The following is a 26,111-nucleotide window of genomic DNA, read 5'->3' as shown; positions in this document are numbered from 1 at the left end:
CCCCGTCACCCTTTCCTTAGCCCACCAAGCCCACTGCTCCCTCCTGAGCCCTGGCCAGCCCACCCCCAGCTGCCCCTCCTTCCAACAGCCCCCCGAGTGTGGCAGCCTGGACCAGGGGCCCTTACCAAGTGCGTGGGGGGCGCTGTGGGGTGTGGGCTCTGAGGGCAGGATGACCAGCTGAGTGGGGGCGTCCTGGGGAAGGGGGAAGACAGAGGGCACGGGGCCAGCCACAGAGGCGGGGAAGCCGGGGGGCAGGTTCTGGTGCAGGGCAGGGTGCCCCAGGCCTGGGAGGCAGAGGGCACAGTGGTCAGGCCTCCCACTCTCAGGGACCAGGAGGGAATCCCCCATCAGCCCCAGGCCAGCCCCCGCCCTGGGATCACTGACCGTAGGAGTGGCCCCCCATCCACAGGGAGGGGCTGCGGGTGCGGGCCAGCCAGGGGGGATGCGGGTGGGTGTGGGGGGCTGGGTCCCCACCCAGCTGGCTGCTCTGCATCATGAGGTGGGGGGCCAGGTCCCCAGGGCAGCTGCTCGGTGGGTGGATCCGGGCGAACTCTACGCGGTCTTTGCTGTCCCTGTAAGACCCGGGGCTCAGCCCTGCCACCAGCGCCAACGCCCGGCTCCCCATCCCACCCCCGGCCCTTTGCTGTCCCTGTAAGACCCGGGGCTCAGCCCTGCCACCAGCGCCAACGCCCGGCTCCCCATCCCACCCCCGGCCCTTTGCTGTCTCTGTAAGACCCGGGGCTCAGCCCTGCCACCAGCGCCAACGCCCAGCTCCCCATCCCACCCCCTGCCATCAACCTGGGAGAGAGAATGGGACCTGGAGGCTCAGGGAAAACCCCAGGCTCCAGCCTCAGTGCTCTGCAGGGCTGACTGGGGGCCCTCTCCTGGCCCCTGAGAGTGGGCAACCTGACTGTTGCAGGGGGTTAGCTGAGACCCCCAACCCAGGGTGAGACCCCAGAAAGGCTCTAGGGGTGGGTAGAAACCCACCCACAGCCAGCCATAGAATCTGCTGCCCCAGCCATGACCACCCTCTTCCTCCACGTGGCTCTGAGTGGGGAGCCCCAAGCCCAGGCCCAGCCCCACTCCCCAGGGCCACAGGCCCAGCTCTCACTGCAGCAGCAGCTCGCGGCCGGCGAGCCCCAGGCGGTCATCACATAGCCGGGTCCTCTCCTCCTCGGCCTCCAGGTCCAGCGCGTGTGTGGAACGGGGCCCACCGCCAGCTGCACAGGGTCGAGACAGCAGAAAGGAGAGGGTTGGGTGGCCAGGGAGCCACCGGCTAAGGCAAGCAGTGACCCCGCTTCGAGCTGGGGGGCCTGATGCCCTGAGGAGGATCCCCTGGTCCTGGGGCATCGGAGGGTCTGCCAAGGGCAGGTGTGGGAGCTGGGGAGCGGGGGCGCAGGGCAGGGCCAGCTGGGCATCCTAGACTGGCCCGGCCTGCCTCCCTCTCTGCGCAGGGCCTGTACCTTTGAAAGCGGGGGCGGCCCGGCCCTGCCGCGCGGTGTTGGTGCCGTAGGCTGCCTCAGACCGGCTCGCCGTGTCCTTCTGCCGGGCCAAGGCCACTGCGATGCCCACAGGGGGCTGCCGAACCTCCCCGTCACCGTGCATGGTGTCGTGCTCCCGGCTGCGGGCACAGTCCGGCCTCTCCGACTGGCCTGGGGCCTTAGAGGACAGGAACTTCGCTTCCTGCTGGACGCAGCTGGCCTTGAGGCCGCCCAGGCCCACCAAAGGTGCCTTCTGGCCCGCCGCTAGGGCCTGGCTGCTGTACTTGAGCAGGTTCTTCATGGCCGAGACCTCGTCCGGTGGTGCAGGCAGTTCCTGGGGCAGAAGGGCCGCCTGCTGCAGGCCGCTGCCAAAGGGGTCCAGGTAGGCGCCAGCCTTGCGCTCCTCGCTGATGGCCATGGCGGTGCCCGGGCCTGCCTGGACACCCCATGGGGGCAGGTGGGGCCCGCTGTAGCCCAGGGATGCCAGCTCCAGGGACTTGCGCTTGGCCTCAGCCCCAATGCCCCCCTGTTCCACCTCAGGGGCCACCAAGTGCTGCTGGTGCCGGATCCGGGCCACCTTCTGTGCCCCCGGGGGGCCGGCCGGGGCTTCCTTGCCAGCAGTCTTATCTAAAGTGCAGCAGGCCTGGGGGGCCTTCCCGCCCAGCGGGTCCTGGTGACCAGGCCGGGCACAGTCCTGTGAAGAGGTGGGCAACTCGAAGTAGCCGCTTTTGTCCAGACTACCTTTAGGGAGTCCAGGGAAGGAGGCCTCAGGGCCTGCGCTGCCGAGATAGTCTAGGCCCTTTAGCCGGGGGTTGAGGGCCGCCTCAAAGCCCCCAGGCCGCCGCTCGCCCTTGCTCTCAGCCTTCAGGTGGGCATAGGAGACTCCATAGGCTGCAGCGTGGTCAGGGGCCATGGTTCCCTCCAGGTGCCGGTCCTTGCCCTCCCCTGCCACAGCGCAGGCCTCAGTGGCCTGGAAGGGGCGGCCCTTGTCGGCCAGGTGTCCCACAGAAGGCACGAAGGTGGGCCCGCTGGCCTTTAGGTCCCGGGGGACTTTGTCCTGCAGCGGGCAGAGCCCGTCAGGGCCCCCGTGCAGCTGCAGGCAGGGGAAGGAGCCAGCGGCCGTGCTGAGGGGCGGGGGCGGCCCGGCATAGGACGCGGTGTGGTGTAGCATCTGCCGCCGCTCCAGGCACTCGCTGAAGGCTGGCCCGGGCTCCGGGGGGCCTGCTGCCTCCTTCGCACAGCGCCCAGAGGTTGCCACCCCCGCGCCAGGCCGCCCCAGCACGCCCCCCGCACAGCTGGCTAGCGCGGCCCTGCCCATCTCGCCATTGAGCACCTTGGTGTTGAGGAGGCAGGAGGTGAGGTGCTTGGAGCGGCCCTCACAGGCTCCTCGGGGTACAGGGCCACCCTCCCTGCAGTGCCCATCAGCCGGCACGGGCAGCACCAGCTTGTGCCGCTCCTTGCCACCGTCCTCCTCTGCCGCCGGCCGCTCCTTGCCCTCAGCTGCCTTGCCCGCCTTCTCTCTGGCCAGCTCTTTGCCCACGAGGAAGCGGTCGAAGTCCTTGGGGCCCTTCTGCAGGGAGCCAGCCTCGCCCCGGTCTCGATCCCGGCTGCAGGAGCCCATGGGGTGAGCAGGGGCGGCCCGGGCCACGCTGGGGAAGTTGTGGTTGGCCGGCAGCAGCGTGGGCTGGGGCGGTAGGTTGCGCAGGTAGAAGTTATCTGTGTGGGAAAGAGCCAAGGTCGATGGGAGGCCTTAGGGGTGAGGCTGGAGGAAGACTCCCTGAGAGAGGTGCTCCATGTGCCTCCCGGACACCAGCTGGCACTGACCCCAGGTTACAGCCTAGGGAAGGTTTTCGCTTTTTTTTTTTTGAGATGGAGTCTCACCCTGTCCTCTGTCACCCAGGCTGGAGTGCGGTGGCGCGATCTCCGCTCACTGCAAGTTCCACCTCCCGGGTTCACGCCATTCTCCTGCCTCAGCCTCCCGAGCAGCTGGGACTACAGGCGCCCGCCACTACGCCCAGCTAATTTTTTGTATTTTTCGTAGAGATGGGATTTCACCGTGTTAGCCAGGATGGTCTCAATCTCCTGACCTCGTGATTCGCCCACCTTGGCCTCCCAAAGTGCTGGGATTACAGGTGGGAGCCACCACGCCCGGCCTATTATTTTATTTTATTTTATTTTAGAGACAAGGTTTCACCATGTTGCCCAGGCTGGTCTCCTGAGCTCAAGTGATCACCCGCCTCGGCCTCCCACAGTGTTGGGATTATAGGCGTGAGCCACCGTGCCCGGTCATTTTTTGCTTTTGTTTTTATAAAATTGTAGTGAAATATGGATAACATAAAATTTCCCATTTTTGGTGCACAGTTCAGGGGCACTGGGCACATTCCCCCTGCCGTGCAGCCGTCACAAGCATTCATGGCCAGAACCTCTCACCTCTCCGTACTGAAGTTCTGTCCCCGTGAAACACTCACCCTCAGCCCCCATGTTCGGCCCCCACACCTCAGAGATGGGAGATGCAAACCCAAGGCCCGTCTCTCCCCTACCTGGCCCAGTGCCAGTAGGGATTTTTGGGGGACGCGGGGCAGGCAGTGAGTGTTACAGGGCATCCCCACTGGGTCTTTACAAACAGGCACCAGGACCTTGGAAACCAGGGACAGGTGGCAGGCGCAGCTCCTGGCGCCCCCGCAGAAGAGGCGAGGAAGGACAGGCGGTCACGGAGGAGGGGCTCACCCACCTGCTGGACCCCCTGGGAGCTCCCAGCCCCTCGGCCTCTCGTCTGGGTGTCTCAGTCTGGTGGGGCTAAGGTAATGGGTTGAAATGGAGAAAGGCCAGTGGCTCCGGGGGCAGAGAGCAGCAGCTATGCTCGCCCTGCCTGGTGGTTGGTGGGTGTCTGGGGGCTCCCTCTGCCGGTCCCTGAAACAGTTGCCCAGCCTGGGCCCTCGGCCTGGGCCCGCTCTTCCCGGCTAGGGTCTGCCCCAAGCTCTCCACACTCCTGGCTGCCCTGGGGGTACCCATCACCCCACAGAGGGGGCCAGGTCACCGCCTCTGGGGACCCTGGGCGGGGGGCTGTCCCTCTCCACGCCCAGCTGGATGGGTGGGCAGCAGGGTGGTGCCAAGAAGGGAGGGAGCAGACAAGGGGGGAAACAAAAGAAACATTTGGAACTTGTAAAATTGTCCTCAGGCATGTAAATTCCTTGTCAATTTCCTGCTAATTAGAAACAAGGGGGAAGGGGAGCGGGAAGGGGCTAGCCCCAGCGAAACCTAATTAGCTCTATTTCCAAAACCAAATACTGTTCTTGGACGTAGCTGCACCACAATATTATGAAAGCCGAGAGGCCTGGCTGGCCACTGCCCGGAGGGAGTCCCCTGTGCTGGTGGAGGGGTTGGGTTTCTGGGGCTGGGACCAGCCACCTGCCCGCCCTTGACAAACACTGTCAAAATAACTGCACGCGCAGGGGCTGACGTGGGTCTGGGGGAACGGGGCCTGCGGGGCTGTCCTCTGGGCAGCAGAGCCCCTCAGCCTGCAGCCACAGGAGCTGGGGTATAGGGTGAGGAGACGGGTTTGGGTGCCTGTCCTGGGTGAGAGCTGAATCCCCTGGGTGGGGCTGGTGGTGAGTTCCTGGCCCCCATGCCTGCTCCCCTGCAGCTGGCTGGCACGGGCAAGGCCAAAGCCCTCCCGAGCTTTAGCAAATCTCGGGCTCCTGCAGGTGCGGAGGTGCAGGCCACACAGAGGTCCTGGAGTGAGTGTGAGGTGGGGAGAAGGGGCTGACGGGCAGCCAAGCGAGGGTGGGCAGACTGGCCTCAGGTCCCCACCCCTCAGCTCACTCAGAGTTGGGGTCATCATGACCACAGGCTCACTGGGGTCCCCCACTCTGTTCCCTGCAGGGTGTCTAGTCTGCCTCTCAGGCCCTGCAGGGGCTTTCTGGGCCTTTCCTCTGCCCCGACCCAGAGCTCCAGCCCTAAACGCCAGGGCTCCTGGGCTCCCAGGGGCTGTGCGGAAGCCATTTGTCCCCACCTCCCTTCTCACCCCCCACAGCCTGGGTGTCCCTCTCCACAGCCAGGACAACCTCCCAGTCCACCTCTCCGCACTGACCGCACCCCATGTGTCCAGACACCTCTCAGATCCTCCTGGGGAGACGTCCCAGCCCCTCTGCACTGAGGCAGAACTCACCCCGCCATCCAACTGCTCCTCCCAGGTGCGCCCTCCCATAGCCCAGGCCGGAAACTGAGGGTCACCTAGACCCCTCTATCCCTCCCTGCCCCCAACCCCCCTCCTAGATATCACTGATGCCGGCCCCTGTGGGACCCCACACCTGTATTGCTTCTCATTGTAGGCCAGTAACTAACCTTCGGCTTCCTGCTCCAGCCTCCTGGTGTCACCCCAAGGGGAACTTTTTAAAATGCAAATGAGATGTCACCCTACCAACTTGGAGATAAGGACCCACACCCATCCCACCTCCAGCCAGGCCGTCTCAGGGACTCCGGGGGGGACTCCCTGGCACCGGGACTTGGCTCTGCTGGGCCTGCGATTCCTCTTCCCCAAGGCCCCACCGATTCTGATTTCTCAGCAAAGACTCAAACTCTGCATCCCTTCTTTGGGGATGCCTGCTGCCAGTAGGGTAAGCAGCCCTTCTGTCCTCCGGGACACGGGGCTGGGGGCTGGGCCTCCTGCAGCCCAGCTCGCCCTTCTGTCCACCGGGACACGGGGCTGGGGGCTGGGGGCGGGGCTCCTGCAGCCCAGCTCTAGCCCAGACCACTGAGTGTGTAGGCCGGGAAGTGCAGGCTTCTGTGGGCTTCCTCCAGCCCCCACCGGATGTGTCCTCCTCCTGAGCCACCCCAGGATCCGGGAGCTGTTGGGGGCTGCAGGGCAAGGCCAGATCCTGAGGAAGCTGGTGGGACTAGGGTGATAAGGAAGGTGGGCACTAGCTCAGCTGCTCCCACCTGAGCAGCGAGAGGTCTTGAGACAGCGTGATCTGGGAACTGAACCTGCGCCTGGGGGTGGTCCTGGGCCCCTGGGTTTAAATCCTGAGGGGCAGACCCACCCTCTCCTCTAGCCCCCACCCTGACCTCGATGACACCTGTGGGAGGGCTCACCTAGGCTGGCCTTTCCCTGGTGACCCAGAAGCTCCTGCGCCCCCTCCCCGCCTGCTCCCCACGCCGGCCCCATGCTGCACTTGCCTTTTTGGGTTCCATAGAAACGGTGCTGCCCATAGAGAACGTTGCTGTTTCCATGGTGATCCAAGTGGCTCACGGGTAGGAAGGTGGATGCCAGACTCCCCGAAAATCTGGGGTACCCCGGAGCTAGAGAAGCAAGGAGACCCAGCTGCAGAGGCAACTCCTAGCCCCCGGCCCACACTCGCCCTGACCCCAGGGAGGCAAGAAGCCGGCAGGCAGCCCAGGAGCGATGCCCCGCAGAGCCCAGCACGCCGCCGCCGGGGGGAAATCAACCCGTCAATACATCATATTAACTCTGACTCGACTAATGCCGTCCCGCCGGTGCGGCACAAATTGAATTGCTGATGGGCTGGGGAGAGGGGAGGACGGACGAGGGGGCCTCTCTTCCCTCCCAGCAGCACTCAGGATCACAGAAGCTCCCAGGCTGGGCAAGAAAAGGGACTCCAGGGAAGTTTTGTGGGAGGAGGGGGCACGGTGGACAGACACGGTACCAAGGTCCTGGCCAAAGGACAGCCAGGCCCGGACTTGGCCTCCCCAAGGCAGGCCCCAGGGCCCAGTGGACAGCCCAGGCCAGGGACCAGCGCTGCTGGGGTGTGGCCAGCCTCCCCCGACCCTGGCTGGAGGTCACAGGTGTGTCCATCCAACGCCGAGTTCCCACCATGGCCAGGCCTCTTCCAGCTCTGAGGTCTGCACAGGGTGGGGAGGGGATGGGGGCAAAGAGTTCCCTGCACAGGCCCCAGCCCCCAAACCCCAGGTGGTGACTCCGAGTCATGCCAGACAGCCCCCTCTCTAGGCTAACGAGTCTGTCTGTCCCTCAAGGCAGCCACATTTCTGAGCGACCTGCCTCTGCCCAATACAGGAAAGCCAGCCACTCCCAGTCACCCACACGGCTGGCCCTGGGCCTTGGGACAGCTCTGGTTGTGTGGGGCACACTTGCCCCCACCCAAGGGGTGAAGCACAGCTGGCAGGTCAGGACAGGGCTGAGCACGGCCTGGGAGGCCTGCAGGCACCAGAACCCAGCCCAAGTGCTGCAGAGAGCATGTCTGCTGGACACCAGAGACACCAGTCACAAGGAGTGTGGCTTCTGGTTCCCCAGCAGGAACCTGGGCCACAGGCAGAGTTCTCAGACTCAGACCTGCCCAGCCCCATCCCCAGCCCCGCGTGCAGTCCCGGTGGTGCTGGTGCTGGCCGGCCCGCCACAGCAGCTGCCTGAACATGAGGGCCGAGGGGCTGGCTGTGGTTGGGGGTCTGGCAGCCCTCTATAGGCCTGAGGAGAAGACATTTGAGGCAGCAACCTACAGCTTCAACCTGCCAGAATGAGCCAGAATGAACCAGAACGAACGCAGCTGGGCAGGGCAGGATGGCGGGGGCCTCACCTTTTTTTTTTTTTTTTTTTTTTTGAGACGGAGTCTCGCTCTGTCCCCCTGGCTGGAGGGCAGTGGCGCGATCTCGGCTCACTGCAAGCTCTGCCTCCCAGGGTTACGCCATTCTCCTGCCTCAGCCTCCTGAGTAGCTGGGACTACAGATGCCCACCACCGCGCCCGGCTAGTTTTTTTTTTTTTTGTATTTTTAGTAGAGACGAGGTTTCACCATGGTCTGGATCTCCTGACCTTGTGATCCGCCTGCCTCGGCCTCCCAAAGTGCTGGGATTACAGGCGTGAGCCACTGCGCCCGGCCATGGCCTCACCTTCTAAAACTCCTGCTCGGAATCTTTCCTGGTAAATGGGCCCCCGAGTCCAACTCGTGCACCCCACACCCTAATCCCACTGGGACCCCCGGCAGTGGCAGGCACCACCCAGCTAGCGTTCGATCTTCTCTGGCTCAATGGATCCCAGGGAAATCTGTGGAGCTTGAGCCCCAGGAGATGCTCCAGGAAACCCAAGCTCTGGGTCACCAGCTCCAAGCACGCACCCCACACCCACCCCATCTGGAGTCTTGTGCAGGGCATGAGCACAGGGAAGGCTCTGGGAAGTCCTGAGACACGGAAGCCTGCTTGACAGGGCGAAGTCCCATCTCCCTGTGAGGCCACACATCCCAGGCCAAGTCTGGGGACCTGGGGAAGGCGCCCCGGCCCTGGTGCGGCCCTGCAGCTGCCCTCCAGCTGGGGACACGGGGCTGAGGCTCGAGCCTGGCCGACTGGCCTGGTCTGTGTGGGAGCTGCCTCTGGAGCAGCTGTTTACCAGACTGAACAGACTGAACTCTGCCCCAGGAAGACTTGACCAAAGCTGAGAGGGACTGGGTGGGAACGAACTGGGGCGGGGGTAGGGGAGTGGCAGGGCAAGGGGCAGGGCCTTGGGGGGCACTGGCTAAACCTCCGCAGCTGTCCCCCTTTAACTGGCTGCTGTTAAATGTTTTACGAGGCCTCGTTTTGGTAAACAGAAGTCTGTAAATTCCTCCTTCCCAGACTCTGTTTCCCAGGCACGGAGCCCCTGTCCCCAAGTCCATCCACTCTCAGGGGGGAGCAGCACTCAGCTGGCCGAGCAGTGGGCTCCTTCCCGCTGGTCCCCTCTGCGGGCAGCTGAGGGTGGGCAGCTATGCTTGTCCCTCAGCTGCTGGGCCTTGACTGGTGGCCCCTGGGCTGGGGAGCAGGGCAGCATTAGTCAGGGCCCTAAGACCAAAGGCCTGGCTGGTGCCCCCATCCTTGCCTGCTCAGTCCCCACCTCTGAGGCCCCAGAGGGGAAGTTAGGGAGCGGGGAGGAGGAGGGAATGGGGAGATGGGATGCAGGGGCAGGGAGCAGACAGGGAGGGGCTGGGGTGCCGGAGAGGCCCAGCCGGCAGGGTGAGGTCCTCTTTGGGCAGGGGGCAGAGAGAGGAACGGAAGAGGTCCTTCTGGCCCAGCGACAGAAAGCCCCTTTCTTTTTCCCAACAAGACTGTACTCTCAAAACTGAAAAAGAAAATAAAAAAATGATTTTCATGAATCTGAGCAGCTGTTTTGAGACCAGAAGCCAGAAGGCAGGGCTGCTGTGGCTGGGCCGGGGACACACCGGCGTCCTGGGAGGGGCTGCCACTGAGGAGTAGGGGTGGTGGTCCTGGGGAGGGCTCCAGGGGGACCGCAGAGGCCCCAGATGGCATGGAGGAGACACTCCAGGGCCAGAGACCAAGAGGGCTCAGCCAGCAGGGCCTCGGGGCACATGAGACCAGAGCCAGAGGTCCTCAACTGCAAGTTCCTGCTAGAACGCCAGGGCCCCAGAACCTCCCCTTCCCACACCCCTTTGAGATGGGAGCTTTCATGATCACCCCAGCAGACAAGGGCAAGCCCTGGGCTAAACGAACCTCCCAGAGAGGCAGGCAGGACTCAGGCTGCTGGTGCCCTCAGAGCCTGGCAGAGTGTGGGGAAGAACCCTGTGCGCAGTGGGGGTTGCACCGAGGTCCCCACATCCTGCCCCTCCTACTGTGGCGGGCAAGAGCCTCCAAACTCAGTCCCGTGATGGGATGGACTGCAGGAGACAGAGGCTCAAGGTCACAAGCACCTGATGGGTGAGTAAAGCCAGGAGGCCACGCATGGGCTTGGCGGGGGGCACAATGGCCACATCCCCAAACCCCTCCCAGCCTCCCCCAGGCCTGAGCTCACCATGTCTGGGGAGGTCAAGGGTTGCAGGTAGGAGGCCTGTGGTGTGGGCAGGAGAGACAGTGGGCAGTCGGGGGGGGGGGTCAAGGCTGCCCCTGGGCAGGGCTGAAGGACGGAAGAATGGGAGGGCACAGTGCCAAGAAATGGGGGCTGGAGGCAGCCAGGGGTGAGGGGACCCTTCCTCTCCTCCTGCCCACCTGGAGAAGGGAAGCCTGGAGGCTTCTCACCCCTGGGGAGGGAGAAGCAGCCCCCACCCACGGCACACAGGGCCTGGCCCAGTGTCTCTGCTCACACCAGCCCTGGCTGCCTGCCGGGCACCCCCACTCTAGGCACCTCATTTCCCTCATCCCTCCTGCATTCTGACACATTTTCCCAGCAGCCCAGCGCGTCGAGGCCCTGCCCTCTCCAGGCCAGCCCTGCGCCTTCCTCCTCTTGCTAGACTGGAGACGTGGCCACACCCCACCCCCCAGGGAACATCCCTGCAGTGGAAGACGGGGGGCTGCTCCTGGGTCTCTCAGGATGCTGGACTTGGGGTGTCTTCATGGCCAGGTCTAGGAGGGAGAACGCCAGCCAGCAGAAAGACTGAGATCACCCGGGGAGGGTCAGGGGACTTCCCACTGCAGGGTCATCCAGGGAGCCCCACTTGGGGCCACGGAGCTTAGGCTTAGCAAACTTCTGGGGGTGCTGAAGCGTGCCTCAAGCACCCTGCCCCAGCCCCCACGCCTCTGAGGACAAAACCTTCTGCAGCGGACACCCCACCATCCTGACAAACAGCAGTGCCTCCTCCCTGGGGGAAGGACTGGGCACCTGCGTCCGCCACGCCGGCCTCCCACGGCTGAGCCTCGACCTGTCTCCCACTGTGGTACCACTTCGGCTCCCACACGCACCTGGACCGGCGGGCAGTGGGTCACGCAGCCAACTGGGCGTGGCCCCAGGCCTGAAATCTGCACATGGGCAGCCAGCCTGGGAGGCCCTGGGGGAACGTGGGAGGCTCTGGGGACTGTATCAAATGCCCACCGTCCAGTAAGGGCCCATCCTCCGGACTCAGCAGCAGACAACCCTCCTCCATCTCCTGCCAAGTCTGCCAAATCCCCTGTTACTCCTCCCACAGTGACCCCAGGGGAGTCCTGGGAGACCCCTGGCCCGGCAAGTGGTCCCTGCTCTTCTTGTGACCCCATACATCCCCCGTCACGTAGGATATCCCTGCCTCCCTGCCATGCAGCCACATGCATGAGATGCAGCCACATGCATGAGATGCAGCCACATGCATGAGATGCAGCCACATGCATGAGGCTCAGCCTGGCCTCCACCAGCCGCAACTCGGCGCTGGCTTTTCAGGGGACACCCCCTTCACTCAGGTGTCAGTGGGTTTCAGGTGCAGTGCACGGGTCTATCTGATGACTGCCAGTCCCCAAGTGCTGGGCTGACACGGATTCTGAAACCCTGTCTGCATGCGGCACACAAAGCGCTGTAGTCGACTGATGACGTCTGCCCTGGGCACACGGGGGCCTCGGTGGGCTGAGGACGCCTGCCCTGGGCACAGGAGGGGCCGTAGTGATGACTGCAGCTGCAGGCAGTTCTCACTCCCACTCTAGGGCTGGAAGGGCCTACAACCTTCCAGCGGCCCCTTCCCTAGTCCTGTCTGCTCTCTGCCAAACACGCTGCTCCTACACACAGGCCCTTCACCCCAGGCGGGCAGACCCCTGGGCGTCCAGGCTGTGTTTCAAAGTGCAGCTCCCGGGACATGAGTGGTTGGTGGGAGGCATGGCAGGAGATTCCTTCTTGGAGCTGGACTGCCCAATCCCTGGGGGCCCCTGAGGCTGGGGAAGCTCAGCCCCTTCCCCATCCACAGGCCTGCAGGGAACTGGCCCAAGTGGTGACCCACAACTGCCTCAGGGGCAGGCCGGGCCAGCTCCGTCTGTTGCTAGGCTAAGAGCGGGGGCAGGTGCCAGGTTCCCATGGGAGCCTCTAGAACAAACGCAGCGAGCAGCCTGCCCAGGATCCAGGCACCAACTCCACAGGGAGGAGCACAGCCTTCCTGGGGATGTTGGGGGATGGTGGCCCAGGGATTGGGGGTAGGGTGGGCCCGGGGATGGGAGGGAGCGTGGGTCCGAGGCTGGGGCCATCCTCAAACCACGGGAGGTAATGGACAATCCTCAGAGTGTGGAGCTAGAAGCAACCTCACGACCCCCACAGCCTTCGCTGGCACCCTGGACAGCAGCTCTGGCTGCCAGGGAACTCCCTCCCGCCTGCCCACTGGGACCTTCCTCACGTTCTCCAGGCAGCATCCTTGACACACAGGTCACAGCCCCCGGGCCACAGACACAACACCAGCCAGCCCGACACACAGGCACACAGTGGACAGTGCACCTGCCGGGAGGGGCTGCACCCCCACCGGTCAGGTCCAGGGATGTCAGCCCAGGAAGGTCGCAACCCACCCCCAGTGACCAAGGCCACTGGCCCCAGCAGTGGACAGCCGCCTCCGGACACGGGAGGGAAGTTGCTCTCTGTGCCTGCATCACATGGGGTCTGGACAGCTGTTCTCACTGGTGTGGCAGATGGAGAAACTGAGGCTCGGCGTGTGAACTCCAGGCTAAGGCAGCTCTGGGTCTGTGAAGACCCCTGCGCTGCCCACCTGCTCTGCACATGGCGGGGCCCATGCCGCATCCGCCACCGTCCCGCCCTGTCCTGCGGTGCCTGGGTGTGGGCAGGGCCTTGGGTGCAGCCTCCTAGGTCCCAGAGCAGCCTCTAGCCCAAGTCCCTGGCCAAGTCCCTGGCTCTTGGAGAGCAGGAGCTCTTGGAGAGCGGAGGGGGCACCCACTCCAAAGCACGGCAGGTCAGAGGGCGGGGAGAGGGTGAGGGGACAGGCTCTCAGTCACACACAGTCCTCAGCCTCAGTTTCCTCACCTGTAAAATGGGCGCAAGCACCACTGTGCTGTGCGGTGTGGCCAGAGGGAGGCAGGTGCCGTCCCAGGGCCAGGCTCATGACAGAAGTGTCATCCTGCCCAACCTCGAGCCTGGGCTGGCCCTGGGAACCCTGCAGCTGCAGGCACCAGGCCCTTTATCCAAACTAGGGTTGGACCTCTCCCCAACCTCCCTGGGGCTCAGGTTCTACCACCTGGGATGCCCCTACCCTGGCTTCCCCAGGCCTGTGTCTCCCCCAGCCACCTCCACACAGCCCTCTGCCAGGTGAGGACCTAGGTGCTGGTCACCATGGCCATGAGATGAAACCCCTGCCCTCAACAGTGACTGGCACCACTCAGCCAGGCCGTGAACGTGACACTCATAAAGTCTTAGCGGGCTGGGGTTCGGGAACTGCCAGGGCCTGAGGGTAGACTCTAGTGGGGACAGGAGAGCAGGGCAGCTTGCCAGGGCAGACCATGGTGAGGGGCCGAGGGTCTGGGAGGGCTGGCTCCAGAAAGCCACAGGATGCCTCCGGAGCGGGGATCACAGGCTTGGATGATCGCAGCCGCCCTCTGGCTGCAAGAAGCTGGCTGGAGGAGGGTCACAGACCTGGACGGGGCGGCCGCCCTCTGGCTGCAAGAAGCTGGCCAGAGGTAGCCAGTCTGGCAGAGCCCTTCTACCCCAACGCCGGGATCCCCACCCTGTCCTCCCATCCCCACGCTGGGATCCCCACGCTGTCCCCTCCATCCCCACACCGGGACCCCCATGCTGTCCCTTGCATCCCAGGGGAGCCAGCTTGTCCTCACTGGCCCAACTCTCCCTCGCACATGGGAGGGGACAGCAGGTCCGGGCAGAGCAAGTGCTCCCCCTCCCCCGCATAGATGTGGGGGGCCTGGAGTGAGCCCAGGTAGAAACGTCAGTGCTGGGGTGGTCAGTGGGCCTGTGGAGGACAGGTCAAGAGGCTGTTTTAGCCACTGAGGAAACCGAGGCCGGGAGAGGAAGGAATTGCTGAGAGATCTGGGAGGAAGTGGCGGGTCCCGGGCAGGCATCACAGGAAGGATGGAGCTGGGGCTGCAGCACTTCTGAGGGCACTCAGGGTGGGTGGAGGCTGGTGGGATCTCTGTCCCTCAAACAGATGTGGTCCCAGCTCCTGCTCACTCCCAGCAGCACCAGCGAATCCTGAGACCTCAGAGGGGATGAAGGGGACAGGGGTGCAGCCAGCAGGACGTAGGAAGCTGCAGGGCTCTGTCGGCAGGGAGCACTCCACATGCGTAGCCCCGGACCCCTGGGAGCTGGCCAGGCCCAGTGAGAGGTGGCCGCTGGGGGGGGCGTGGTTCTGACCAAGAGGCTGGCCAGGCGGACAGCCAGCGCATGTGTGTGCCTGTCCCCGCCATGGCTCCCCCCAGGTGGCACAAGAGACCACGAGTGGCCTCAGTGGGCGGCTCAGCAGCCCCTGCCCCCACCCTTCCCAGCTGAGCCCCCCAGGAACAGAATCCTCTTTCATTGGCCCTGTGGGTGGTCCTGGCCCGGCAGCTGGGGGGCGCGGTGGGGAGGGAGGGGACCAGGCCTGCCGACAATAGGACCAGCTGTGCGTGCCTCCACCCCCGCTCTCACCCACCCAGGACAGGCTGGCCGACAGAAGCTCACCTCTGCTCCTGGCCAGTTCCGCTGCCCACCCCACCCAAAGCCCCAGGGAGGCCCACCGCTGGCGGGAGCCCAAGCCTCGTGTGAGCTGCGGGCTTGGGGGAGCTGAACCGGCCAGATGTTTCAGGCGGTTCCTCCAGCTCCAGGCTGCCTCTGCTGCACCCCCGGCTGCTCCCCCAGGGAAGCAGGAAGCCCTGGACCGCTCCAGGGGCTGCCCTGCAGATGGGGAGAGAGGAGGCCCTGCCTGGCGTCGGGGGGTTCCTGGGGCTACCCCAACCTGGGTTTCTGCTGGCTTGCCCCATCCTGGCCTCCCTGCCCTCAACGAAAGCCCTGGGCTGGGGAGGGAGTGGCAAGCTGGCCTGGCGGGGCACTTGCCTCCTGCCCATCCTGGGCCACTGGAAGGATACGTGGGCGAGGCCGACCGCCCAGGCAGCCCGCTGTGCCTGCTGGCCCCCACCCTCCAGCCGAGTCGCGTGCCCCCCGCCCACCTCGCTCCCCTTCCCCCATGAACACACACGGCAGAGAAACAGGCCCTGCGCACGGGGAGCCAGCTGGCACCCTGTCAAACTAGCAGCCAGGCATGCTGCCCGGGCAGCCAGCCAGCCTCTCACCCTGGCCCGCCCGCCCTGGCCTCTGCCGCTCAGCTCACAGTGCGGCAGCTCCATGTGGTCTGTCGGGGAGCACGGCTGCGTGGCAGGGAACCCCTGCAGGGAGGGGAGGGGATCCCGGGGGGTGGGGCAACTGAACTGAAGGCAGCGCAGGGGACAGCAAGCCGGAGCACAGGCCTCACAGGTGTGTGGCCTTGGAGGCTCTGCCACCCTCGGGGGGTACCCACACCCATCCTCAGCCCCGGGTGGGCCCTGCGTTCTGGGGCCCAGGCGGGCGGCTCAGAGGCTACGTCCCGCGTTCTCTTGTCCTGCCTCCACCTGTGCTGGTCCACCCAGTCCACTGTCCCGCACACATGCCCGCCCCAACCTGACACGGATGGCGGGAGATGCATCTCGCCCAGCCAGGGTGCCAGGTGCCCAGCAGGCTAGACAGGTGAACCTCCTCGGTGTGACACAGCCAGGGCCACTGTGGGTACAGTCCTCTCCTCCTGCTCAGGCCACCCCTGCCTGGAGGAGCTACTTCCCTGGGACGCAGACAGAAGGGGCTCAGAAACCCAGATGCCAGGGGCTCATGTTGACCCTTGTGGCAGGACACTGGTCTCCCACCCAGCCAGGGGGACTCCCAGGGGCTCGGGAGCAGATGGAACCCGCTGATGCTGGGCCCCACGTGAGGGGCTGAGAGGTGGTGGGGTCCCCGGGGTGGGATGTGGTCAGCTCCGCCCAGGCAGCCGTTGGCACTAGGGGAAGTGAGTGTCTAGAGGCCGTTGTGGGTGCTGTCTGCCTGTGGGCCACCGCACACCCACCCTCTGAGCAGCCCCCAGAGGGGCGGGACGGGGGCTCCAAGGCAGGTGGTGCTACCCACAAACGGCCCTCCTTGCTGCTGGGGTCCCCCAGCGTGGGCAGAGGGAGTGGAATAGGAGCTCTCTCCTGGTGCAGAGAACACTGGGGATGGGTTCGTGCCGCTTCTGGGCCCTGACTAGGGGCCACCACTGCCAGGAGGGGAAACCAAGTCAGCGGTCCTAGGTGGATCTGTGCACCTGTGGCTGGGCCAGGGCCAGGCAGCGGCCGTTGCGTCTGTTGGGGGGGGGTTTACCACGGCTGCCGCAGGCGTCGCCTTCCTGCTCCCCCCATGCCAGGCCACCCTCCTCCCTCCCGAAGACATCCTGGGAGCCAGATGCTGTGGCTGGCGGGGGCGTTTGCCCACAGACACAGAAGGCTGAGGCGGGGTGGGGGGTATGAGCCAGGAAGGCGGGGCCCCCACAGCCAGCCCAGGAGCCATGGCCAGCCTGGTCTCCCCTCCAGGAGGCCGCTAGGAGTGCAGGGGTGGGAGGAAGGGGCAGGGGAGTCTGGGCAGGGGAGTCTGGACCGAGGACCCCATGCTGCCCACGGCATCCCAAGGTAGCGGCCTCCCCTGCACCCAGGAAGAGGCTGTTCCTTGTCGCCTGCCCAACATGTGCGCCCTGCGCCCAAAGCCCAGATTATTTCAGCAACTGCCCCTCACTCGTCACCTGTTCTGCTTGGAAAACAGCCCCTTTCTTGTTGCACAAAGAGAGGTTTCTCTGCTTCCAGCAGTGCCGGGTGCTAATCTCCCTGCCTGGAACGGGGCGGTGGCGTGGTGTGTGGGTCCGCAGCGCTCTGTAAACACGACGCCCGCCGCTCAGCAGTCATTGAGTTACGGCAGTGCCGGGTGCCAGGAGCAGAGAGCCCTGTGTGCCCGCTGCCAACTGCAATTACCTCTCTGCGTGCCAGCCGCAGGGGGCGGGGGGAGCTTAACCCTTCCCACACTGCAGGGTTGGGGTAGCCGAGGGAATACCAGCAACTGTGGGCCCAGGGACATGGGGGCCCAGGGCCGCCGCCTAGGCTGCAGGGCAAGGGGTCTGAGCAAGCAAGGGGATCCGGGCAGGGGTGCCCTGCCAGGGAAAGGCCAGGGGGGCCTCCAGGGGCCTCCTGCTGGCCAGGCAGCCTGAGAGTAGCCAGTATTCGTGAGGTGCCTACTGTGTGCCCAGGGCTGTGTCCCATGGGGAGGCAGGTGGCCTGGGAGGAACTCTTTGTCCTGGGCCAGGCCCCACGGTGGCAGCCTGTGTGCACTGACAGCTCTCCCCGCCCCCTCCCCTCCCGGCTGGCAGATCCGGAGCCCACCTCCTAGCATCTGGGGAAGTGGGGCGCGGCCACTGTGAGGGTGAGCCCAGCCCGGCCGGCCCAGCTGTACTCCACATTTTCTCAGCTCCCCAGAGCCCCTCCTGGCTCCCCCGTTCCCCCTTGCTGCCCATCTGGAGCACACATCTGGTCAGGACCACTGCCGAACAGGCCGCCCTTGTTTCCAACCAATCACCACTTCCCCCGGGGCTTCCTCGGCAGGGAGGCAGCCTCACCAGAGCCTGCTTGTCAACGTCCACCGGCCAGGTTCCCGCTGCCCTCGTGGGAGCCCCTCACCTGCCCCTGGCCCGGGCACCAGGGTCAGTCTCTTGGCCACCAGGGCGTCGCCAAGAGCCCAGTCTGCCAACTTACCTTCGTGGGAGTGGGAGAACCAGATCTGGGAGGTGGCGGGGTGGGAGCCACGGTAGGCCTGCTCAGAGGGGGAGGAGCTGGGGCCGCTGGGGTGCGTGGAGGCTGCCGAGCCCAGGCTGCTGGAGAGGAAACTGCCCATGAAAGAGGAGGCCGGAGAACTTCCCATCAGGCGGCTGCTGGCTGTGGACACAGGGCAAGAGTGAGTCTGGGGGCAGCTCCCAGGGTGTGGCCTGAGGCAGGGCAGGGGCAACAGCCCAGCCCTTCTCCATGGGGGACCCTCAGGCCCCCATCGCCCCTGGAGTCTTTGTCTTTCAATATCCAAGAAACCGATGATGGGAAAGGCTACCCACATAGGCCTTTGACAGCCATACTCAGAGTCCTGAGTCTTTTGGTGCCTCAGGTGTCCCGGTACTGACACCCTCCTGCTGGTGCAAAACCCAAGAATGTCATCTTTGTTACAACCACATCACCACCACCAGCCACATCACCCACCACTATCACCCCCAACCACATCACCCACCACTATCACCCCCAACCACATCATCCACCACTATCACCCCCAACCACATCACTACCACCTCACCCACCACCACCAACCACATCATCACCACCACCCCAACCGCATCACCATCACCACAACACCAACCACGTTACCACCAACCACATTACCACTAACCACATAATCATCACCAACCACATCACCACCACCACCAGCAGCCACATCACCTACCACTATCACCCCCAACCACATCACTACCACCTCACCCACCACCACCAACCACATCATCACCACCACCCCAACCGCATCACCATCACCACAACACCAACCACGTTACCACCAACCACATTACCACTAACCACATAATCATCACCAACCACATCACCACCACCAGCCACATCACCTACCACTATCACCCCCAACCACATCACCCACCACTATCACCCCCAACCACATCATCCACCACTATCACCCCCAACCACATCACTACCACCTCACCCACCACCACCAACCACATCATCACCACCACCCCAACCGCATCACCATCACCACAACACCAACCACGTTACCACCAACCACATTACCACTAACCACATAATCATCACCAACCACATCACCACCACCACCAGCAGCCACATCACCTACCACTATCACCCCCAACCACATCACTACCACCTCACCCACTACCACCAACCACATCATCACCACCACCCCAACCGCATCACCATCACAACACCAACCACGTTACCACCAACCACATTACCACTAACCACATCATCATCACCAACCACATCACCTCCACCACCATGCCCCCAAACACATTACCACTACCATTACCACCAACCGCATCACCCACCACCAGCACAACCAACCACATCATCCACCACCATCACCAACCACATTCAATGACAACCACATCACCATCACCATCACCAACCAATTACCACCACCAACAACCATATCGCCATCAATAACCAATCACCATCAATAACCACATCACTCACTACCACCATCATCGTCACCACCACTACCACCCAGGTGCTGGGTACTGTGCCAAATCAACTTTCATGGCCTGTGGATAGGCCTCCTCTTCACAGGGAGAGCACCCCGACTCTCCCAGCCCACAGTGGTGGGCAGCTCCAAGGCCCCTTAGACACTGGCGAACTTGCTAAAAAGGCCAAGGTGACACATGAAGCACCAGGGTCAGCGGGGCCCCAGCCATAGGCCACGTGTCAGCTCCACGGGCCCCGCAGTCTCGGCCCCTCCAGGCAGCACTGGGAGGAGCTGTTCTCTCTCCTGAGTGGGGTCTTCATCCCTCTACCCAGACCCAATAAACTGACTTGTCAGACAGAGGAATGCCCCAGTCCCAGGTGAGCGGAGAGAGAAACTGAGCCAGCTGGAAGACCGAGGGTGGGGGACAGAGGAAGGAAGGGCAGCACTGGGGACAGATCTGCTTCTAAAATCCCTTCAGGGTTCCTAGGGCTGGGCCCCAACTGGGCTGGCACAGAGCTGCGAATGGCGCTCACCTCTGGGTCAGGTGGAGGCAGCGAGAGGCTCCTTCCTGGGTACTGCCAGGATACCCTGCACTTCCTCTGGCAGCCTGAGTGTGGGAAATGCTGAGCCCCCAGGACCCCAGGCCCTGTCCAGCCCAGCCCTCCCGGCCCATTGACCCGCCTGCATGCTCACTTGTGGCCCATTGGCCGTGCCCCCCTCTGCCCAAGTCCAGTGGCCAAGGCCAGCCCGAGGGAGCCTCCCAGGGTTGCCATGACTACCAGCTCCTGCACACGGAGGACGGCACACACAGATTTCTGCACACGGTGGCCCTGCTGCTCCGTGGGTGGTCTGAGGCTGTCACTGAGCAGCCCCCACCCCAGCCAGGCACCCTGGCACCTTGTCATCTCCATTCCACGGGCGGCAAGCCTGGCCTGGGACCATCCCAGGAACCCAGGGCGGGGGCACTGCCCCCTCGGGAAAGAGGGGTATGAGGCTGAGTGTGGGGACAGTGGGGGTCTGCAGGGGCCCAGCCCGAGGTGAGTCAGGACAGCCATTCCCCTGCCCGGGAGGCAGGGGGAATTTGTGAATTTCTGATGCCTCATCCAGCCTGGCTTGGCCCTGGGAACTTCCCAGACATGAGGTGACTCAGCAGAGGCAGCGGGGCCAGGGGGGCGGCGGGGGCTGCCCTGCAGGGCCCTGGCAGGGTCCTGCTGTGCTGAGCCAGTTCCCAGCCCAGGGCCCCCAAGGCCCCTTCCCCTCTCGTGTGTGAACGCAGCCACGTGGACTCAAGGGGCCTCTCCCGGTCGTGGCAGCAGAGGAGGGTCTGTGAGTGCTGGTGGGGGACGTGGGGTGTGAGCTGGCCTCTGCGGCGGGTGGGCGGGTGGAGAGGAAGAGCCGGCCCAAGGGACTGTGGAGCAGGCCCAGGTCCAGGCCCAGGGCAGGGGGCGAAGGTGCCTGCGAGCCAGGGGCTTCCCGGACCACAGGGCTGGGACTGCCATGGGCCAGGGCCAGACCACAGGCCCGGCGGCCAGGGAGGGGACTCTGGGTTGGGAAGGGAAGTGCTGGCTTCCCCTGCTTGGGGACACTGGGGCATGCCTGTGGGGTGAGTGTGGGCTCCCCTCGGAGTTGGAAGCTTGCCGCTGCCTCGCCCAGGCCCGCCTCGAGTCCCCCAGGCCTTCCCACCCCCACACCCTCCTGGGGAAGTCCCTCCCGCCTCTTCCTCCCTGGGATGGTGGGAAGCAACTAAGTCCAAAAGTTGGGTCTGGAGAAGGGATTTCTCCAGGATCCTGGCCTGAGAACCCCGTACCTTGAGCTCTCCCACACCATGTCAGGCGGGGGCGGGCCACACCCCGGTGTCCCACGGGGCCCTCAGTAGGCAACCAGCCTGTCTCCAGACTTGGGGGACCCTGCTGTGCTGCCTTATCTGAGCCCACCAAGGAAGGGTCCCCAGCCCCAGAATCTGGGGAATGAGAGGGAAGGGGATGGGGGCTCCAGCCTAGCCCCTCCCTGCACCTGACCAGCCTCACCAAGCTGGGGGCCCCTGACTCTGTGCCCAGAGTCAGGCAGGGCCGCTGACGTGGGGGTCTCTTTCACCTCTTTTCCCTTTCATTCTGGAAACAGGCCATCTGGATTGCTGTCTCCTTGTCATACAAACATCATGTCTTTGTATTTTCACCATAATCAGCTCAGGTAATAAAGCACAAGAGAGGCCAGACACGGTGGCTCACACCTATAATCCCAGCACTTTGGAAGGCCAAGGTGGTGGATCACTTGAGGTCAGGAGTTCAAGATCACCCTGGCCAACATGGTGAAACCCCGTCTCTACAAAAATGCAGAAATTATCCGGACATGGTGGTGCGCGCCTGTAATCCCAGCTATTCGGGAGGTTGAGGGTGGGAGAATCGCTTCAATCTGGGAGGCGAGGGTTGCAGTGAGCCGAGATTGTTCCACTGCCCTCCAGCCTGGATGACAGAGTGGGACTCCGCCTCCAAGAAAAAAAAAATCACGAGAGAGGAAGCCGAGTCACCCAAGCCCCCTGCCCCGAGGCCCTCGCGTGAGCATTCTAGGACCACTGTGTACACAGCGGCATACATACTTCTCCGGTATCACACAGGGTCGCATGCTGCACCCCAATTCCATGCCCGGGCATCCTGGGTACTGAGCTTACCATGAGAGGCCTACCATCCCCCACAAGGGACTGGGGTAGCCTCTTTTGCTTCTGGAAATCCTGACTCGGGCGGCAGCTGCTGCCAGGGGTCCTCACTGGCGGCTCAGCAGGCCAGCACCTCGGAGATGGGACCAGGCAGGGGAGGAGCCTCTGCCCGGCATCCCCCTTGCCCCAAGAGCACGAGCCCTGCACATGGCTGGGGGCTCAGATGCTTACTCTAAAGGGGGGATTTCTCCCCCATGGCCCTGGCCTTGGCTTGAAACTTGGAAGCAGATTCTGCAGGCCCTGCCAGGTGGTCACTACTGTGGTGACCCCCGCGAGTGTGGGGGATGGGACTGCTGGCCACCTGAGGCCTTCCCTATCCCACCCAGCTCCTGAGGAGTCCGGGAAACCCCAGGACAGAGCATCACACCTCTACTGTCACCCCCACCTCCACGTGTTTGGGGATGGCACTGTGACTGGCCAGCAGAGCCACAGGTAGACCAGGCTGCCACCTCCCCAGCCCCCGCCTGCCGACCAGTGGCCAACCCCAGACAGAGCCTGGGCCTCAGCTGCCTGGGAGCCGAGTGTAGCCTGGGCTCCAGCCAGGGCCAGACCGCGTGGGACAAGGCCAGCCGGGAACTGGGCTGAGGGTTCTTTCCTCTTGGCAAAGTCCCTGTCTACCAAGTGCTGTGGTTACCAGCCCAGGAGGAGGCAGCTGGGGGCCGGTCTTGACCTAGGCCTCCTCAGGCCAAGTGCCCCATCCTGGCACTGCCTGCAGTGGCACCTTCCTCGCCTGGGGCTTCAGACTCATGTGACCTAGTGCCACCATGCTCCCAAGGTCGGTCGTGGGCCCGCCATGGGGCTGGTAAGAGATGGAGCATGACCGAGTCTAAGTTACTGGTCCAGGCCCATAGCCCCAAGTGCTCTGCTGGGGGCTGAACATGGCCTGTCCCCACCTGTGTGCACGGTCAGGGTGCCCTGGCCCCGCACAGAGCCTGCCTGGGGCCGCTCTGCCAGGCTTCCCATCAGCTCTCATCACAGAGATGCAGCGCAAGTTTGGATGTTCCTGGGGAAGGGACCAGGAAGCTGGATGCAGTGTCAGCGGGGCCACCGAGGACTGCACATTGGCCTCCAGCCGGCTGCCCCCACTGCCCAGCCAGCCCAGGCCGGGTTTGCAACTCTAGATCCGGACTAGGCTCTGGCTCCAGCTCCAGGGCCACCTCAGCTCTGCCCAAGATGCTGCAGAGGCCTGGTTCGGACGCCCGGCTAGCTGAGGAAACAGTTTCGGGAGACGGCAATGCCCAGAGGGCTGTGGCCACCCCCAGGTGGCTCGTCCTCAGGCACAGCCCCATCCCTGGGAGGCCGGTCTGACCTGGCGCCCAAGGTCCAGCCAACTAGACATGGAGGCAGGCTGTGCCTGAACCTGCTGTCCCAGGGCGGCCCAGCAGCAGGAGGACTGGGGAACAGCTGCACAACAGCTGGGCTGGAGTCTCGATGCCCACTGAGCCCGGCCCCGGCCCAGGGCTGCTGTATGAGGAGGCTGGCACACAATAGGTGAGAGTTGGCCACATGGGCTTGCAGCAGAGGTGGCCCTAAGTGGCCAGGACGCCGATGGGAGCTGGCTTACCTCCTGCCAACCTGTCTGCCAGGCTCCCTGCCATGGATGGCCAAGAAAGGCAACACATGCTGGGCAGCCTGAGGGGCACAGAGCATGCTGGAGCCCTGGAGCCCAGGACTCCCCGGCGAGCCACTCCCTCCGTAAAGGTCGGTCCAGCAGCCCCCATCCAGGGTTCCCGAGGACCACACACCAGAGGCTGGGCCTGGGCAACCGGATGGCCAGGTGCCCACTGTGCCCCACCCCACTCTCCTGCCAGGCTGACCCTGCTCTGCCTGTGGCACCAGACTGAAGACAGACGGAACAAGAGGACGGCAGGGCCTGGGAGCCGGGAGAGGCGGGCGCAGAGCCGGCAGAACGAGCATTTGTTTTGAGTTAAGTGAGCCGCCGAGACAGCCTCCTTTTCTGGAAACTGTGAAATGGGTTGTAAAAAAAAAAAAAAAAAAAAGCCTCGCTGAGATGGCGGCAGCTCCAGAGAAGCAGCGAGGCCCTTCCCAGGCTCCCGGCTCCCGCTGTTTCCGGAAGCCCAGCTGCCGGGCTGCTGGCATGGGCCTCCCCAGCTCCGAGTCTGGCGGCTGCACCCGCCGCCTGCGCCAGCTCCCACCCCCGACCCACACCCGCTCAGGCTCCCCTCTTCCCTCAGCACTGGCTTCCGCTCCACACCTTCCCCGCCCCCGACAGGGCCCGCCCAGGCGGGGGACACCAGGCTCCCCTGGGGCTGTCCCTTGGTCTCCCCCAAGACACCAGGAGTGGCTGGGAATGGAGTGATGGGCGGTCTCAAGCACCCTTCCCACGAGCCAGGCTCCCAAGGGAGCTGCGCAGGAGGGGAAGGGAGGCAGGAAGGAGGAGCAGCCCCGCTGCTGGCCCTGCCCCACATTCCTCATTCCGGGAAAGGCGGGGGAGGAAGCCACGCTGCACAGGTTCCTGGTGGATGCAGAGGGGAGGTGCAGCCTGCTTGGAGGCAGGGGTGTAGCATCTGACCATTTGGCTGCCAAGGAAGAGGAGTGAGGGACAGGGGTGGGGAGACCAGGCCCTGCCTTGGGGTGAGAGGCCACTCTGGGACCGCCACCCGCACCAGGAGACCAGAAGCTGCTGTGGCAGGGGCTAGAGGCCCAGCCACATGCCACCCCAGGTGTGCAGATGTGGCTAGGAGACAGGCAGGTGCACGCTGGGTGTGCAGGTGTTTGCAGGCTCAACCCCCAGATGCAACCCAGTGATGCTTCCCCCACCCTGACTGCAATCACTAGTGGTCCAAACTGGAGAAGATGTGGGGTGCACCTCACACTTGTGCACGCTCACACTTGCACGGAGGCAGGGGAGGGAGTGTGTGTGAGACTCAAGGGGTGTGTCTGAGTGTGCAAACCTGTCTCTGGGCATGTGCACGTGACTATGGATATGAACACAAGGTCTGACTGTACTCACATGTCTGGGATGAGTGGCTATACACACACACACACGCACGTCTGTGGGTATGCACACCTTGGCAGACTCTGTTCTTGGGCACGGGAGCCACATAGCTAGGCAAGTCTTCAAAGATGCTGCTTCCCAGGGCTCAGGCCTCCACCAGGCTTATCCCCTTACTGGCCTAAACCTTGGCAAAGGCTCTTGGCCTCCGCTGTGCACAAGGTGGCATGGAAGGGGCACCGGGATGAACAGCTGCCCTGGGTCAGGGCACGTCCCGGTTCACTGGTGGTGGAGGGGGCCTCAGATCTGCACCAAGTTGCAGCTCCAGTCCCCAGTCCCCTGCTGCATAGGAGCCAGCCCCCCACCCAGCACAGCTGCTCAGTTCTGAGCTGCCTCTCCTGTGGCAGTGAGACCCCAGACCCTAGAGTGGCCTCCAGGAGTCTTGTAGATTCTGGGGCCGGCCAGCAGGTCATGTGGCCAGGCCCAGTTGCCCTCTGCGGTGGAGAAGCAGGCCCCAGCGTTCCTTGGGCTGTCCTGGAGCCCTCTCCAATCTGAAGCCCTCTCCAGGGCCCGCAAACTGTCCAGATCCGGGGCGGCCCTCTGTCCCGACTGCACACCTGCTGCCACCAGATGTCCGTCTGTCCAGCACGGCTCCCTCCATGCCTGGCGGGACACAGGGCCTGCCCTGCCTAGTGTTGCCTCTTCTGCCCCCACAGCCTGGAAGTGTCTGAGGGTGCCTTGGCCCCCTGGGGTCACCAAACCTCCCCACCCACCCACGGCTCCATGGAGGAGGCTAGACAAGTGGAGACTGAGGCGGGCACAGTGAGAAAGGAGTAACAGAGAAGAAATGGGGCACAAAAGGACAGGAACCAGCGTGGGGGCAGCGAGGGAGAGGCTGGAGGGAAGGCCAAGAGCACGCAGCCATGGGCTCAGCCCAGGATCTGGAGCAGCCTGTGGGAGGGGCGCCCGCCCAGGAATAGGAGCACGTCACCCGGGAAGCCCCTCGGCTGGCTCAGGAGAACCTTCCAGAAGCCTGCACTGGCCCAGAGGCAGCATCTCTCAGG

At 64.1% G+C, this 26,111-nt stretch overlaps 1 protein-coding gene across 4 annotated transcripts in view; it reads right to left on the bottom strand.

Annotated features, from left to right (window-relative positions):
• Nucleotides 1–26,111, bottom strand: part of BAHCC1 (BAH domain and coiled-coil containing 1) — a 72,035-nt gene that overhangs the window by 22,387 nt on the left and 23,537 nt on the right. For all 4 annotated transcript variants that reach the window (XM_065532140.2, XM_065532144.2, XM_065532143.2 and 1 more), the window contains exons 3-8: nucleotides 17,887–18,066; nucleotides 6,657–6,779; nucleotides 1,464–3,197; nucleotides 1,112–1,220; nucleotides 385–572; nucleotides 126–284 (exon numbers count right to left, since the gene is read on the bottom strand). In XM_065532140.2, coding sequence (XP_065388212.1) covers nucleotides 126–284; nucleotides 385–572; nucleotides 1,112–1,220; nucleotides 1,464–3,197; nucleotides 6,657–6,779; nucleotides 17,887–18,066 — 2,493 coding nt within the window. The remainder of the gene's footprint in view (nucleotides 1–125; nucleotides 285–384; nucleotides 573–1,111; nucleotides 1,221–1,463; nucleotides 3,198–6,656; nucleotides 6,780–17,886; nucleotides 18,067–26,111) is intronic.

The sequence above is a fragment of the Macaca fascicularis genome, chromosome 16 (assembly GCF_037993035.2).
Source record: "Macaca fascicularis isolate 582-1 chromosome 16, T2T-MFA8v1.1".
Classification (NCBI taxonomy): domain Eukaryota; kingdom Metazoa; phylum Chordata; class Mammalia; order Primates; family Cercopithecidae; genus Macaca; species Macaca fascicularis.
Note: the sequence above shows the minus strand (reverse complement) of the source record. Positions and strands in the feature narration are given on the sequence as shown.